Here is a 17,296-nt window from a genome sequence, read left to right as displayed (position 1 = left end):
GGAGAAGCCTGCCACTCTTTCTCCCTTCTCACCACACACGGACAAAGGGTTTTCACAGCCAGAATCCAAGGTCCACACGGTAAAAAGGAAATCTACCATTTCAGGACCTCCAGCAATTTCTTCTTCAGGCATCCCACGGAAGGATGCACAGACCTCTCCAAAGGGGAATTTCCAACTAAGATCCCTCCATGCCATGGTGCTCCCTGGAAAACAACTTAGAGGAGACACCTGACCACCCCTCAGACACAGCGAGTCACCGTTGGATGGCAGGGCAGCCTTACCTCAAAGGCCTGCTTCAGAAGCCTGTTTCCATACAACACAGGACCTCACAGGCCACGTTCTCAATAAAGGCTGAACACAAGCCTTTATCTTTATGAACTCTAAGCAAAGCACTTCCAAACCCCAAAGAGTCCGTCTGCTTGTAACACAAGCCCAGAGTGCACAAAGAAACTCAGATGACACTCCTGGCAGTCAAGAGCAGAGGTTGCTGAGAGGTGACCATGCTGATCAGCCCATCTAGCCCCCAGGGAAGTGTTAGGGCAGTCACAGGCAGGCCAGGTCTCTGGGTCCTGCTGGCCAGGAGAAGTCAGGCTCCAAAGCAGCAGGTAGAGAGGGTCGCAAGGAGGAAGAACTAGACAAAGAAGCACTCAAAAAACTCCCCATGGCCAGCAGCTGAAGCTACTTTGTCAGACAAGGCTCCTTCAAGCCGACGAGAAGTCTCTCCAGCACTGGTTACCTGTGTCACGCAGGACCTGTCCATCGGCGTGGAAGGACACAGGGAAGTGGCCAGTGTTGGTGATCTTCACGCTGTGCGTGTGGATGTCACCAGGAATGACGGAGCCAAGGTCCAGGATGTACTCGGGCAGCTGAGCCCTGAAAGGACGAGTAAGGACAGTTCTTAAACCACAGCCTGGCTACGTTTCCAAGTGGGTGGACGATGCAAAAAATGTGGGTATTTCTGTGTCCACTGCTGTAGAAACTCAGCTCTAGTCAGTGAATCCCAAGGCCTGACTATCTGGTAGTAAGACTTTGGCAAGTCCCAGGGAGTGCAGGTTCTAGGCTTCCTCAACTAGCAATGGGACCTTAAAATAAAGTTACTTTAAAATGGATACTGGTCACCGCTCGTGTGCTATGAAAAGCCACTGCAGACAAGTTCACTGGACCTCCACTGGTCTCCGTGGAACTGCTGAGCCAGGGGTACAGCCCAAGCCTGAACTTGCTTCAGGACCCTGAAATAGGATTTGCCCCCACCGCTCTGCAACCAGATCTGTCCCCAAAACAGCAGCAGCAGGGCTGCGCCTCTGGCTGTTACCCTCGGGGTGCCTGGAGATAGGCTATGGGAGTCCCCACTGACTTGAGAAGGCTCTGACGAGAAGGCTGGTCAAAGGCTGTCTCCTCCGGGGGATGGGAGGCAAGAGCTTTCTGCTGTGCCAGGGCGTGTTCCTCTACCAGCATCTGCTCCATCTGCATCTGCAGCCGAGTGTCCAACTGATGACAAGGAAAGACAGTGGCTGGTTAGCAAAGGTCCTTCCCAAGGCACAACCCTGTCTCTGAAACAGGATCCCAGCCTGCTCTTGTGGAGAGGGGTGATGGGGTCCTCCTGGCTCACTGCTCAGTGTCTGTGACACCTCCTGCTCTCTTAGCCAGGACCTTATCTCTAGGGAAATGAACTCCAGCGCCTTCGCCTGCCCGTCACTGTTACAAAAGCTGATCTCGTCAGAGAGGCAGACGGACAAGCCAGGAACCTTCCAGTGCTCCGAGTGCCTACGCCCAGCCGGTGCCAAAGCAGCTTGGACAAAAGCTCTCTTGAAAAGGGAACCTTTTGTTGGGCCGGTGCCACTTGGAGCTGAGCACCACAACCCCAGGGCACAAGTCAGGCTGCTGCGATTAACTCTGTAAACCTGGCAGGGCTTGGGTTCAGAGAATCCTAGAATCCTGGAACGGTTTGGGTTGGAAAGGAACTTCAGAAATCATCCAGTCCAACCCCCTGCAGCGAGCAGGGACATCTCCAACCAGATCAGCTTGCTCAGAGCCCTGTCCAGCCTGACCTTGAACGTCTCCAGGGATGGGGCATCCACCACCGCTCTGGGCAACCTGGGCCACTGCTTCAACACTCTCATCATAAAAAAAATTCTCCTTATTCCTGGTGTGAATCTGGCCTCTTGTAGTTAAAAACAATGACCCCTTGTCCTGTCGCTGCAGGCCCTGTTAAACAGATTGTCCCCATTGTTGTGAGCCACAGACACCCCAGCCATGACCTGCAGCGCCAGCACAAAGAACCATCAATTCGATGCCTTGAGCAGGGTCTTCAGGATCCCTCCCTGGGGCAGTCAGGAAGCTGGTGCATCTATGGGAGGGACAATGCCCCGAGGTGGGCAGCCCATGGGCAATGCTGAGTTGATGCATGACCATGGGCAGGTGTGGGCAGGGAGGTCCCAAGTGCCAGCAGGACCCCAGGAAGCCTGCTGTGGGGTGCAAGGGGCCCAAAGGACACAGGGGGAGCACCCTGTGCCAAAGAGGGAAGCAGTTGTTCCTCACCAGACTCTGCGAGTTGTCCATGGGTGGCTCCGCTGCCGCAGCCTCCCTCAGAACAACTGCTTCGTCCCTCTGGCTGTCTTTTTCCACCTTTTCTTTCGCCTCTTTGAGCAGCTTCTCATATTTTTCATTTCCTGAAGGAAGAGAACATCCACAAATACAAGTGTGGGCACAGCGCCATTCCCATTCAAGCTGGGAAGCCCCATTCCCCTAACGCTGGCCTCTCCCAGAAACACATTCCTCAAGCAAGATGCCCTAGGGACATATAACATGGGGGAAAAAAACCCCAGGGCCTTCCTGGGGAGCAGACGGGCAGTGCTTACCTTTGACGTTCCTGGGCAGGTCCAAGCAGATCCTGGGAAAGCTCCCCTCTCCTTTCAGGGAAATTTCTTCTGGCTCCAGGTGAGCCACTCGGATCTGGAAAGTCCTGCAGAAGCCTCCAGGCACTCCCGGCAGGTAATAGACTTTGAGAACTTTCCGCGTGCCAGGTCCAACGTAACCCTGCAGAGCGCGGGAGAAGACGGAGGGAATGCACCAAAGAGGCTTTGGTGGAGGGATGGCTCAGACGATAGACATGCTGCCAAGAGAAGGCATGTTCTCCAGGCTGAGAAAGGGTCAGACAACATGGCCTTCTGGCCTTCTTCTGTCCCAAAGCTCACATCTCCTGCACCAGGATGCACTGTGTCCTTCAGAGGGCTCCTAAGGCTGCATTCCCACAGCACTGCCTGCCCTTTGCTCAGCGTGAGCACAGCTCTTCTGCTCACGAGGTGTGCCCTCTGCCAGCCAGAGCCAAGCTGAGGGAAGAAAGGCTCTTTTGCCAGCCGCTACGCAAGATGAGGGAAGTGCCCGCACTCTCAGACGGGCCGGCAGCTCCTGTCCCAGCACATCAGCGGTGCCCAGGCTGGTGTTGAGCGCCGACGTATTCACAGATCCCAACCAAACGTCTCCTGCCTGTGTGGTTGCACCCAGGGTGCTCGAGTCTCTCCAGACTCACAGTGATCTGCAAACGTACATCTCTGGAGAAGCAGGAGCCCAGTGCAGGAGGAGATCCAGGGAAGAAGGTGCTGCCAGGAAGGCCACCTCCTCTCTGGGCTTCCAGAAGGGCTGTCGGAGTCCCGGGCTGGGCTGACGCCAGCCAGGTCAGGAGCAACTACAAGCAGACAGCACCACTGCTCGAGGTGACAGGACATGGTCTCAGCTTTTGCAGCTCGCCCTCTACACACTGGGCTGGACCCTCAGCTCCCGGCTCCCCTCCACGCTGCAGGGAGAAGCTGCTGAGCGGGACACATCCTGCCACTTGGTCTCCTGTGCCCTTACTGCAGCACACAACACAGCTGCAGCGAAAGCCAGCCCTGCCAAGCTGCCCGGGCCCATGAAGCAACTACAGCAACCACTGCCCGGGCCCAAGCAGAGCTGTGCTTTCGGGAGCTCGCGGGAAGGGGGCATCAGCGTCTCAGCCCTTTTCGGAGACAGGCATGAGGAAATGTGAAAGCCATTTGGCTTCCTCTTCCCATTGCACAAAGGGACATAGATAGGAACACTGCTTCAGCTCAAAGACACCCACGCAGAACGGAGAAGCTGGGATGGTGGGGTGCTGCAAACTCCTCTCCTTGCTATTCCACAGCCCCGCTCCTCCCTGGCCCCCCTCACTGCCCCACAAAGCTGCTGCAGAGCAGCAAAGCTGGAGCAGTGAGGGACCAGTACAGGGGCTGTCACCATTTCTGGCAAAGGACCTTCACGCCCAAACAAGAAAGTATTTCAGTCTCCCCTGCTTAGTGCTGGCAGGGGGCAGGCAGGGTTTGTGCAGGCTCGCACCAGGAATAAGTCCTGTCCAATCACACAACCGGGGGAAGGCGACCCTCAGCAGAGTCTGCGCCATCCGGCTCCAGCGCCAGCATGAGCAGAGAGCTCAGCAGCTGGGGGCCAGAGAGCTCCCCAAGCACTCGTGCCTCCCGCCGGTGGGTGCTGTGTGACAGCAGGGCCACCCGCCAGCAGCGGCCGTTAAGGAACTCTCTCAGGCCCGCACCTGCTTGACCCTCTCTGCCCCCCAGCAGCAATTGCTTACAGCCCTGTCTCTCCTGGCTGCTTCTGTGGGTCTTGTCTTTTTTCCCTTTTTTCCCTCTCACCCTCTCCTGGGCAGCCTGAGACAGGCCCAGGGTTCATCGCTTGTGCTACTCACCGTGCTGGGCACAACCAGGGGCACACCGGGCAGCGGGCTGTCTGCAGTGGCCGTGCTGGGGCTTAGCACCGCGTAGGTGATTCCCACCTTGCCGCTGTTCTGCAGGGTGAGCTCTGCTTCCGCGACTTTGTGAAACGGCTGAAGAGAGGGCAGAGGAGCGGGAAGTTACACACACCAGCCTGCTGCTGGGAGTCTCCTGCTGCTTGCATTGGGATGAGAGCAAATGAACACAACGCAAGAGAGAAGCAGGGACTGCAGAGAAGATACGGGCACTTGACTCTCCCAGGTCAGGCTGGGGAGCCCACAGCCACAGGGTAGCTCTTAGCCCTGCACAGGAACAGAGAGTGATGGCGGCATGCAGAGGGGCAATACCAACCATAGACAGATCAGTAATCAAGAAACCAAAGAGGATGCCAGCCCTCTGCACTTCAAGGTGTCATCTAACAGCTGGCTGAAAGAAAAGAGGAGGCACCAAGACATTTCAGAAGAACAGGCACCCGCACGCAAGTATTTGCAGAGCTTGCAGTGACAGCGACAAAGGGAGATGGACGTGCAACATGTACAGGGCCAACAGCTGGAAATATCTGGGGGGTTTTGAGCTGAAAAGAAGCAAAGCAGGGATCATTGTGGGACATTCTCTCCAGCTACAGTGACGGGAAGCCCAAGTTCACTTCCTCCCTGGTTTACTGTGTTGGTTAATCAAGAGCATGGAAAGAGAGCATCTCCTTGGACCTCAGGCTTTAGGAGCGGATCAGTGGATGGATGTCTTGGGGCATGTCCCCCTGGAGATCACCTCTGGGATCCTGCCTGCCCCAGGAGGCAGCATGAGTGACCTTGAAGAGGAGGAACTGCCAATTTTGGGGGAGCAGGGGTGGAGACGGCCATCAAAACCCAGCCTGGATGCAGGACGTATCACTCAAAAAGTAGCTGGGAAGGGGAGAGAGCCCTGGACCGAGGTGGGCAGCAACGCGCTGGTGGTGGTTTCGTGACAAGGACCTCTGCCAAGAGAAGTGCACGGTACCTGCAGCCCGTAGTCAATCTCCATGACGTCTAGGTGGTAGCTGATGAGCGAAGCCTCCCCACTCAACGCCATCTTGTAGGTCGGGCCTCCCTCCACCCTGCACAGCGCCATGGCGCGGGCAACAATGTTGGCGTGGCCAAAGAAAGTGAAGGTGACTCGCTGGCTCTCGCCTGGCTGCAGCACACCGTGCAGCGGCAGGATGTCGAAAACCTGGAAGCGAGGGAGGAGAGATCAAGATGTCGAGCACTGAAATGGGTGCAGAAGGGGAGCCGTGGCTTGGAGAAAAGGACAGACATGGCTGGAGGGACCTCTCCCTCAAACACAGGCAAAATCATCCTCATCTCAGCCTGCATCCATTCCACTTTCCAGCACAGTAACCACGGGAAAATTTTTCTCCCTTGCTCACTCATTAAGGCATTCATTAATACACTACACTGAAGTACTTTGGAGGTCTCCTGGCAGCAACAAATTCTCTCTGCTGCCTTTAGAAACAGGTTTTACTGCCTTTAGAGAAACACAAAGACTTGGAGGTGAGAGCCCTAGGAGCCCCTAGGAAGACTCCAGCCCAGCTCCTCTGACTCCTGATGCTTTGCACTCTCTCTCTGATTTGCATGCTGCTCTCTCTCAAGACGCTACAGCAAAATCTACTGCAGAAATTTCCTGCTGACCACTCGATTAGAGACAAGATGGATAATGCCCTCCGTGGGTGCAGCAGAGGTAATGCCCTCCATCAATCCTATGACACGTCCCGCACAGCCTCTCCAGTGACCAGTCGCTGCAGCAGTGTTGTGGGATGTGCTTGGAGGGGTGCAAAGCTGCTCTGTGAGCAGCATCGAGAGCCACCCGTGGGAGCGGGAGCTGCGTAACTGCTTGCCACACTGGAAATGCAGGAGAGAGACACATTCCTACTTACATCCTCCGCTCTCAAGGCGAGGGGGTCTGCCTCCCCCAGCTGCCTCAGTTCCTTCATCCTCACCGGGCTCTGAGTCTTGATCCTCGCCACGCTGCCCGGGGATGACGCGCCTCGCTGCTGGAATAGCGCTGGTGCGGGCAGCTGGTAACTGGTTGCAAGGAGAAGTGGAAGAGGACAGAGGTGAACGCCTTGTGGGGAGGTAAGAAGCGCAGCAAGAAAAGACACATGAACTGTGCAAAAAGGTGAGACTGAGACACAAAGGGGCAGATCTGGACAGCGATGAGCTACAACAGACCCCCCAGTGCCCTCCTGAAAGCACCCACCCCTGCAGACCGTGCCTTCCACACCCAGAGGGCCTAAGTGAGAGAATCTGCAGCTCTACTGGATATTTCTCCTGAAATTTCCCTTGACAATTACCCACAGCTGTAGGTCCGTCCAAACAAGCAGCGGTGCTGGTAGCGTTCTCTAAGTGCGATCAGGCCGGAGCAGGGATGGAGCCTGCTTGTACTTAAACCCTAGTCTAATTCAGCAGGAGATGGCAGAGGCCTCCAAGCAGAGCTTACAGCCCTGCTCCTCCTTCCCTGCCCACCTCCCTCCACCTGCTCTTGCAGACCTCCCTCTGCCTTTTAGGGTCTGTTCTTGAAGGCGCCGTGCATCAAGAAGGGCCACACTGAAGACTTGTTGTTACTTGGTAAGGCTCAGCTGTGAACAGGCTACCCCAGTTCCCAGGACTTCTCCCCCAAGCCCTGCTCGGAGCAACAGCTCATTTCCAGGTCCAACAGCTCGTCTCCTCCGGGCCAGATCCCAGTTCCCTCAACAAAACTGTTTCGTGGTGATCTCTTGTATTTGGAATAGCAGCACTTCCATGTCCAATGGTAAACTTGGCTTTGTTTCCTACAGCGTTACAGCAACATCGTTTGCTGCTGTAATTAAAACTGTCCAGACCAGACGTTTGCCCTGTGCAGAGAGGCCACAGCGGGAGGAACTGCTAGCAATGTGTTGAGAAATAGGCTCCAGCGCAACTGGAAGACTGGTCCTGGGCTTGGAACCCACAGGCCAGCGCTGGACAGCCCTGCTCGCCAGGGATGCTCAGACAAGTCCTCCCGCCAACATCTACAGCTGTACCCGAAGCCACAGCAGAACCTGCCGTTTGCTGTGAAACACTCAAGAGCTGGTTTGTGAAGGTGACGTGCACGTTAACAGATGGAAACTCACTTCACCAAGGTGCTGTTTGCCTCAGGCCACCAAGCTCTGAGAAAGCAGCTTTCCACGCCAGCTTTCCTTCCCAGGGGAACCAGTACAGAGGCTACAGCCAAACAGCAGCAAGAGGCTGGGACAGCAGCACAGCGTGCTGGTGGCAGTGCCGTTGTAGCTTCTTAGTACGAGACGACAACAAACAGAGTTGGCAGGGAAGGAAAAGAGGCCACATGATACATCTGCTTGTCCAAGTGCCTAAGCATGGCTTTGTAGCTCCAGAAATAAAGCAGGATTCTAGCTTACGGCTCTGCAAAACGTGCTGGTAGTATCCTACAGCCCCAGCTTGGCTGGAGAACATTGTCTCCTTCCCAGCATCAAACTGGTGAAGATCACCTGTTTGCTGAGCATCTCCCCTGACCACAGCTGGCAGGTGTTATTTCCACAAGGCAAAGTGGAAAGCAGTTTGTCAGATCCCAGGCAAACAGCCTTGGTCTTTGCCAAGGACAGGCAGGACATCAGGAAGAAGAGCTTCAAGGAGAGGGCAGAGGTGCACATACCTCCTCCGGCTCACGTGGCTGTTTGGCAGGAGCATCCAGTGGTACCGGACAGGAAGCGGGCTGCAGCTGGTCATCTCGACGTAACGCTCCTCTTCGGTGTCATTCAAGATGCCGCCAAAGTCCAGGGCCGTGGTCTGGATGCGGAGACTGGGAAAGTAGACCTCTCCCCTAACGGGGACCAGCTCCACATGCGGGTGCTCTAGAAACTGTATCTTCAGAGTCTTCTCTGCTACCCGGCTATTCAAATCCTTTTCATAAGCAGGGTTAAAGCCGATGAAGAGATGAAGCTCCTCCCCTACCTCCAGCTTCATGGGCTGCAAGGAGATGAAAAGCATTCACCACCAGCTGATGAAGTCCCAAGGTCTGAGGGCATAAAACGTGTCAATGCTCAAAGTGTGACCCCTACGTGGGCTTCAGGTCATGCTTCATTTTCTGGACAGTGTGCACCTGACCGCAAGCACCACAGCAGTCTTCTCTGAGACTGCCTCAGGCTCACATCTCTGTGCTCTGCATCGATAGCGATACAAGGGGGAAAGAAATATTGTTCTGCTGTACTCGGAACCCACCAAAGCTGTATGCTGAGTACATCACCAAAGCAGCACTCTGGCAAGCCAGGGCCTTTTCCCCTGACTCTAGAAAAACTTCTTTATCCTCACACTCAACACAAGCACAACAGCACTGCGTCCTCACCCTTGCTGGGGCTAGTCACCAGCACGGCACAGAAGTGGTGGCCGTGCCTACAACAACACGTGTTTAGCAGGGTCCACGTCCCACACCTTCCACTAACAGCAGGGCAGGCACCAGGCTGAAGGCAGAGCTGCCCTCCAAGAGAGCAAGCAGCTCCAGAAGTGGTCTGAGGATGGCGGCTGGAGAGCTGGGACGGCTTCCAAGAGATGCCTTTACTACCCAGCTTGCCCAGACCTAGTTGCCTGCTGCCTTCTCTCCATGTCTTAGAGCCAGGTGTGTTTCCCCAATTCAGACGATATTCTGTTTCCTTCAGCAGCTCGTTTCAAATCTGATTTAGTTCAGGCCAGTCTACTGCTGACTCTAAAGTATCAACTTCTCTACTGGAGGGCCTCCCACCAGAAACGCGCCACCACACTCCTCCCTCTCCAACACCCACCAGCAGGAAGGTCCACGGCTGCTCACCTGGACATCTGCAGGGAGGGGCTGCCGGTGCGCATCGCAGATGAAGAAGGGTTGCTCTAAGGCCAGGACAAGGCTGACTGGCAGGGAGGAGTCGTTTTTTAAAGAAAGAGACTTGTACTGAAGGCAAAGGACATCACTGGGTTGCTACAGAAACAGAAGACAAGGGGAAAAAGTCAAGTTCAAGTGGCCATGGACCTCCTTCCCTTTCTGACGCATTGCAACTTTTTCAACCCCAGACATGCATACATCTCTATTTACGATTTTCATTAGTTTGTATCCTTCCAAAAGTTTTTCCTCTAAGACTATGAGATGCTCTCCATGTTCAGAAACTGCAGCATCCCGTGTGGGGACAGCGGAGGGAATAGGATTTACCCTGTAGTGGAGAGCCTGCAGTAGCCTGAGGTTAGTTTGGAACATTTACACGCACACACAGTCAGCGAGAAACCTCAGCTGCCCGGTAGCAACCTGTCTCCTGAGGCCCCTGCTACAGGGGGCATTGCTCTGGGTTTCCTGCATGGTTTATAGAAACCAGACAGTGTCTGGGAAACTAGTGCTGTGCGTGCTGATATCAAACAGCTGCAGTGCCATAGCCCTCCATAAATCGGAGCGCGTGGCGTCAAGCACACCACAGGCAGACATCAGGGAGAGCTGAAAAGCTTCTAATTAAATCTGCCAGCTCACAGGATTTTGTGCTTCTCAGGATGCCTGGGAACCAGAGGAGACATCTGAAAACACAGAAACTAAACACTGAAATATCTTCTCTTTGTCAGACCCATGTTTATCTCATGGGAGAGGGAAAGTTCACGCAGGAGTTGGGATCCAGAGACTAAAGGGCACCTGCTTTGGGTTGTTCTCAGTGCTGCAGCTGAAGACATCTGCAGGTCCTTTGAAGAAGGTGAGTGTTGGGGAAATGCAAAGAGCGAGCATCCATACCAATGTCAGAGAAGGCAAAGAGAGACAAGAGATGACAGGTTTTGCTCATCACCCTGGGGAGCTGACAGCAATCTCAGTTTTCCTCTGCTTCCCTACAGGACTGCTCTTCAGACTTCACCGTGCCTTGGAGGATCCTCAAGAACCTCCCTCCACACTGACTGCAGAACCTTGTGTCTCTCTGGATGTGGCCATGATCCCCTTCAGCGCAGCAGCTGTCATCTCAGTTTTACTTGGCTGAAGTTAAAAAAAAGTCCCGTCTCTGACTTGGAGAAGCTCTTTCATTTCCTCCTTGAGCACAAGCACACGCACCCCACAGGCTTTCAGGCCTCGGCCACGCTATTAAATGCCAGGATGCAGTCCCGAGACTTACCTTCTCCACCCGGAAAGTGATTGCCCTGGAGGACATTTGCAGGACGGGAGCAATGAACTCGCACGTGACGTCCATGTGCATTATCTGCCTCTTCCTTCCCTCCCTTCCCACGATGGCGTGACACAGCAGCCGCTCCTTCACCACCTGTGTGCAAGAGTCGCAGGTCACCCGGCGGGTGCTAGCACGGCATCCAGAACACACCCTGCATTTACCATCACCCAGCCACGGACCGTACTGCTGCCATGAAGTGACAGCCACTGGTCTCCTCAAGAGCCCCCTTTTCTTTTGATGCTGCTTCCTATTTATTCTGCACGCCAGTGTCCATAATGCTACACCCCAACGTCCACAAAAGGCACCTGTGAGTCACCTGCTGCCTACAGCCGTAATAATCCCTGCCACAAAGGATTATTGCTTTGATGTGCCCCCTTGCTAAGCACAATACGTACGGAGAGCTGTTGGAGCTGATTAAAAATATAGAACCATATGAAGGGAAGGAGGTGCTGGAAGGGCCAACGCCAGCAGACCCTGCCTTGGAAGCTTAGTGGAAAGGATCCATGGAAAAACCCAAGGAGCCAGTCTGCTTTCAGGTCAAGAGGGGATCACTCGTGTACTCTGCCCTCCTAAAGCACCCCAGGAAAGAGAGGTCTTGCCCTTCACAAGAAAAGCCTCTGCTTAAGCCAGATGCTCTTACATTCAAGACTTTTTCCTCATTTCCCATGGTTTCACTTCTCCAATTCCTCCTTTCATTTCTCACTCTTCCTTCTGGTACAACACCACAACCCAACTCCTCCTCTGAGCCTACAGCCTTCCAAATCATCTGTGTCGCACGGGCAAGGCAGGGAGTTGGGCTTCTGACCAGCCTGAGGAGTATTAAGTTCTCAAGACCCAAGGAAGGTGGAAAGCCCACTCCCAGAGTCTTGGCTTTGACTGCAGGAGCCACAAAGCCACAGCTGTGCCCACAGATGCCCCTTCAGCTTTCCAGGCAAGACACCCTCACCAGTGCCCTGAGCACTTTATTTCCTTTCTGGTACCTTTGTCTCCTCTTCAGCTAAACCTGTGGGCTCAGAGCTGCACTGGGACAGTCTCATCACAGTCAGCGAGGGGAGTAATCAAGTCTTCTTCAAGCTACCACTGAGGCAACGCTTTCAAACAACCTTCAAACCACTCATACCAGCAGGAGCTTAATGCAGATTTAGTTCCCATTCGCTTAAACATCTGTGCCCAGGAATGCTGCAGGCAGGGAATGCGCAGCAGGGTTAGCCGGCAGCTTCTCTGCGGAGCTGGATTTCCCCTGGAAAGAAGGGGCCTGGGAGGAGAACAGCCAGCAATCCTGCTGACATTTCCCTCTCTGAGCTGCCATCCAAGGGTGCCGCAAGACCTGGCTGCCCTTGGGACAGCGGGGCTGGCTGCGAGACTGGGGCAGGCAGTTATGGAAACACTGACAAAAGTCAAGCTGTCAAATACAGTGATCCCTGGGAACAGTTTCCCACGTGGGGACCGTCACTGTGATCACCAGAGCTGGCACAATGTGCTTGTTTTTCTCCTCCAGGACTTAGAGCTAGAGCAGCCCTCTGTCCATCTTTGTCTACAGAGGAAAAAAATGTCGTTCCCAGACACTCCCTCCCTTCACCGGTGTTTTGTTTTATTCGCTGCTTCCCCCAGAAGCTTTGCATTTTTTTTTTGCATTTTTCTTTACTTTCTGCCTGTGCTCCTAGTCAAAGTGTAGCATCTTTTCTCTGCCTTTCCCTTCCACCTCAGCACGTGACACCTCGTAACCTGCCGTTTGCCCCTGAGCTAGTAATGCTTCCTTCTGCCCATCTTTTGCTAGCAGCAAGGTGGGTTTATGGTAGCTACAGAAACATGAAAAAGCCTTAGCAACTGATGGTGGCCAGCAAGGAAAGCAACTGGTACCGCCATGGTGGCAGCTTGCTTGTGTCACTACAACAGTTCCTTGAAAGCACTTGCTCATTTTCTCAGGGAAATGTCAAGGGGCTGCAGAAGAAGTCCCAGCGCAGGTGATCTGATGGGAAAGGCTCAGCCCTCGGGGCAACCTCACCTGGGGAGTGCTGGAGAAGCCTTCCAGCACCATCTCCATGCTCTGGCCTGGCATCAGCTCCATCCTCGGAGGATGGAGCTTAAACACAGGGCAGGCAGGCTTGCGGCTCTGCAAGGAAGCTTTGCCCTTGGTGTCTGGGATGGCAGGCAGACGGTCACACCGGTGAGATGGGGCAAAACCTTCCATTGTCCCACAGAGATGATGAGTGTGTCCTCCTTTCTTCATTGTCTTGAAAGAGTAACAGCAGCACGGAACCAAGCTAGAAGAGAAGCAGAGATGGAAAATGTCATGGGAGCTGCCATTTCCAAGGAGTCCCTCAGCCTCAGCACCCCCACGGCCTTAGCGCACTGCACACTGCGCAATAAAGCCACCTCCAAAAAGGCTGACCCAGCTCAAAGCTTCAGCAAAAGCCAGACCTTGGCTGCCCCTAAGTTCATCACCATCCACTAGCTGGTCTGTTTGCCTCATGGAAGAAAAGCTGCGTGAAGAACATCATCTCAGTTGCTGTGGACAGAGCAACACCAGCCTTTGGCGCTTGAGACCCAGAGCATTTTTCCAAGGTGCTTCCTGCAGGTCTCGCTGCTTCGGATGCCGAGCTGGCCTGTCCTGGCTGCCTGGATGGCGGAACAGCTTGGCTGCCGTTTCACCTTCCCCTTGGGAGCTGCTGCCTCAGCTGGCTTCCTCTGAAGATGCTATTTGGGAGCTGCAGGGTTTGCAGCCTCATCTGCCCACCTGGATGCTGGGCTGGCCCCCGTGGTGGGGTCCCTGCCCTGGCACCAATGTTATCCACATCGGCCCCCCATCCCTTAGGGAACAGCCAACCGCCACTGCCCCACACCTACCGCCCTTTGCCTCAACAGTGCAGCTGCTTTGAGCTTTAGGAAGACGCACTGTGAGAACACAGGATCAACAGACGTTTCCCCGAGATTAACGCTGCAGTGACATTGTAAGATAAATAACTACAGCTAGACAGAAAGCAAAATGAATATGCAATGGAAATGGATTCCTTCGTGTACAAGAAACACTCACTGTGTCTTTTAATAGATTCACCTCAATAACCCGGTTTTGCCCACCCAAGGGATGCCCATCCTCAGGAGAAGGTTATTTCCCCCTCCAGTCTCTCTTCTGGAGCGCGCGCCAAGGGAAGCTACTTTATCGCTGCTGGCTCCCCAACAAGGGTGGCCAGGTTTGCACAAAGGCTCAAGGGCAGAGGAAGCCAGGACTGCTCAAATCCCACCGCAGCAGCCACGTGGCTGGGCGATACTGCTGAGAGCATGAAGAACAGCTCTGCAAAACCGGTTGATCAAAAGCACCAAAGTCTTCTTTCCCAAGAGTTAGGTAGCGCTTCTCAACAGCCCCTGAAGGACTGAAGCACTCACTTCTGTTTCTGGAAGACGACAACCAAAGCAAAACCTGTCAGCAGAGCTCTGCCTGCTCCCCCAGAGAGACCACAGCCACTGAGCCTCCTGAAACCACCCAAACATCAGCACCAGATGCAGTTTTGTCTCAAAGGCCAGGGATCCACACAACCCCAGGAAGGCAGACAAGAGAAGTGGCCTCAGCGACCACGTAGGATCCCACCAACCCTCTTCTCTTGTCTCTGCATCCCGTGCGGAGCCCATCACTAGCCTCAGAGGCACCCACTGCTCTGCCGTCAGCCAAGGGCTACCCAGCCAACACCTTCATACCCAGCTGGCAGCTGGCAGGTTTTCATTGACATTAATGTACAACTTCTCCTGGGATTCATGCTGACACAGGGGAGCTCGCTTGAAAAGGAGACCTGATGGCTCTGCTCCGGAGGTGAATCTGCAAGGCTGCTAACTGGCAAAGCTCATTTATCAAAGCTTGCCAACGAGCCGCGCAGGACGTTGCACCCGAGAAACTCTTACAGAGGAATGGTGCTAGGCTGTCTGGATGGAGCCAGGCGTTGCATTCCCCAGGGGGACCCAGCGCAGACCACCATGCCCTGCCAGGCCAACGGCCCACTCCACAGCAGCACGATTTCCCTTTTGTTATCACCTTTTATTCCAGTTCCTCTGTGCTTTCTCCCTGCGGCACTGTCACCCTGCAATTCAGTGCAAAAGCTCCAGCACAGCTGAGAGAATGACCAGGAGCCTGGTGTTAAACCTTCCTGCTCGCTCTTTAAACAAACGCCGACTCTCAGCTGACACTGAGGTGGACCAAGCTCCCTTCCAAGAGGCTGCTGGAGATCCACAGCTCCACATGCTGTCATGTACAGCTATGGCTCCTGCCTTAAGGCCTTACACTACGACTGTCTCTTCTCCCAGCATTTCCCTCTGCTCTCCTGCCTTCCCAACTTGCACCAGCTCTGCCTTTTTATTCACTCTTGGCCGGGCATCTGGCCCACATTTCATTTTGGTTCACAATGCATCAGAGCTCCCACGCAGCTGGCGACTTTGGAAGGGAAGAGCAGAACCCAAAGGACTATGAGTGGATCCCCAGGGCAGCAGCCAGCAGCCAGACGCGCGGTCAGAGCTGACTGTGCATGGCTGAATCCAGAGCAGCAGGTGAGCGAAGCCGTACCACTCCTGAGGGGCTCCTGTCAAGAGCCCATTCCAAGTTCCTGGAAATCACAGGAAGACTCCTGTGGGGATCAGATTGTCTGAGAAATCTGCACCCTCCTGGAGCAGTCCAGCCTTGCTGTTTTCCCTAGGTGTACGCAGGAACCGCTCCCCAGAAAACCACCCACGGGTTTAAAACGCAAGGGGAGTCGCGGTGAGTCAGCTTTGCAGTCCCTTCCAGCTGGGCCAGCTGTTGCACTTCTCATCATAAGCCTTCACCGCATTTTATAGACAGAGCAAGCACAAATAATCTCACCCCTCATTGACAGGCTGAGCCAGAACATGCAAAAGGCCACGTGCAAGATGAGGAGGGCAACAGCAGCAGCCGCGAGGCAGGCAGCCTCTGTCCCCTCCCCGTTTAACCCACAGCCTGGATGCAGTCACAAGGGCATCCCATGGGAAGAAAGGAAGAAGTTTTGGCAGTTTGTCTTTTGGGGAGCAAAGCTTGCTCCCTGTCCAGCTCTGCGGGGGAAGAAGGGGCTCCAGCTCCCAGGCCCTGACACGGAAAGCGCTGCCGCCCCCAGGTGCCTCTCAGGCAGCAGCAGAGCCCCCACTCTGCTCCACAGGCCACCTCACCCCTCAAATCCTCCCCCAGAAAAGCAGCTTGGTCGCAGGGGACGGGATCCCACAGGAGGGGAGCACAACCTGCTCCCAGGAGAGCTTTGTCAGGCCCGAGGTGGCCCTGGCCCAGGCGCAGCCCTGCCTCTCTCCCCCCTCTCACACAAGGGGTGCCCCCACACCGCTGCGTGGGACAGGGGGTGTCAGCCCTCCGCGAGCTCCCCCACAGCCCTGGGTCTCTGCCCAGCCGCGCTCCCCAGCCCCTCCTCCCGACCCTCAGCAGCCTGGGCTCAGCGGCACCGACGGCTGCCCTCCCTCTTTCAGAGGGGACAAGACGCAGCCACGTCAGCACGGGGGTGCTCACCAGCATCCCTCACCTTTCCCACACCGCGGGGACACCGAGGCACACTCACCCGCTTGATCCCAGCTCTCAGCCGGACTGTTGCCCTCGTTCCCGTAGCAACAAGGGCATCCCAACACCGTCATGGCGACAGCAGGGACACAGAGGGGAGGAGGCGGCTTCGGAACACCATGGCGGACACGGAGGCAGAGGGGACGGGGACGCTAGCGCCCACCCACTCCCGCAGGAGCAGCGCACGCCATCAGCAGGGATCTCTGACCCGCTCCTTGCTGCCCCAGCGCCACAGAAACCAGCCGCACTTCCCTCCTTTGCTGGGGCAGGCACACCAGGGCGCCTGGCTAGCAGGGCCTCATCTCACAGCAGCAACAGCAGCTCAGGGAAAGCACACAATGGCCACTGCAGGCATCTCTGACATTGCTGCCAGCACAGCCTCCCCGCTCCAGCACAGCCACATCCCTCGGGGTGTTACCCTGAAACACAGCAGCGGCCAGAGGAACTCATGGCAGCACCCAAAGGCTTCCTCCCAGCTCTATCACCTGTGCCAGGGCTCAGACCAAGCCAGCTAGCCTGCAGGACTGACCGTGAGCAGAGCCACACACCACCTGCAAACACCCACTCTGGCCCAATATGCCAAAAGCCAAGTCCCACACAGCCCACACAGGTGCCAGCGCTGCCCTCAGAAGGGGCCAGCTGCTCTTCTCTCCGGCACGCTTGGTGATAACTTGGACCCTGCTTCAGCCCGCTGCCCTGCTCTGCTGGCACCTCGCACCTCCCAGCCTGCCCGTGGCAGGGCTCTGGGCACAGGCTGACACCCACGCGCACAGCCCAGCACAGCCGGCCCTGTCGCTCTCACGAAGCACCCCGAGAAGCACAGCCTGACACACA

The 17,296-nt window shown here is 55.4% G+C and overlaps 1 protein-coding gene across 1 annotated transcript in view; it reads right to left on the bottom strand.

Moving 5' to 3' along the window:
* Positions 1-16,536, bottom strand: part of LOC147600356 (axonemal central pair apparatus protein HYDIN-like) — a 39,122-nt gene extending 22,586 nt beyond the window's left edge. Inside the window, exons 1-13 of the mRNA XM_086751246.1 lie at positions 16,464-16,536; positions 13,351-13,414; positions 12,911-13,169; positions 10,855-10,998; positions 9,552-9,695; positions 8,403-8,716; positions 6,649-6,796; positions 5,736-5,945; positions 4,715-4,852; positions 2,859-3,036; positions 2,539-2,669; positions 1,355-1,488; positions 737-873 (exon numbers count right to left, since the gene is read on the bottom strand). Coding sequence (XP_086607372.1) covers positions 737-873; positions 1,355-1,488; positions 2,539-2,669; positions 2,859-3,036; positions 4,715-4,852; positions 5,736-5,945; positions 6,649-6,796; positions 8,403-8,716; positions 9,552-9,695; positions 10,855-10,998; positions 12,911-13,169; positions 13,351-13,414; positions 16,464-16,536 — 2,074 coding nt within the window. The remainder of the gene's footprint in view (positions 1-736; positions 874-1,354; positions 1,489-2,538; positions 2,670-2,858; positions 3,037-4,714; positions 4,853-5,735; positions 5,946-6,648; positions 6,797-8,402; positions 8,717-9,551; positions 9,696-10,854; positions 10,999-12,910; positions 13,170-13,350; positions 13,415-16,463) is intronic.
* Positions 16,537-17,296: the final 760 nt, after the last annotated feature.

This window comes from Chlamydotis macqueenii, chromosome 6 (genome assembly GCF_036417535.1).
Source record: "Chlamydotis macqueenii isolate bChlMac1 chromosome 6, bChlMac1.mat, whole genome shotgun sequence".
Taxonomy (NCBI): Eukaryota; Metazoa; Chordata; class Aves; order Otidiformes; family Otididae; genus Chlamydotis; species Chlamydotis macqueenii.
The sequence above is the reverse complement of the archived record's forward strand: the minus strand, read 5'-3'. Positions and strand labels throughout refer to the sequence as shown.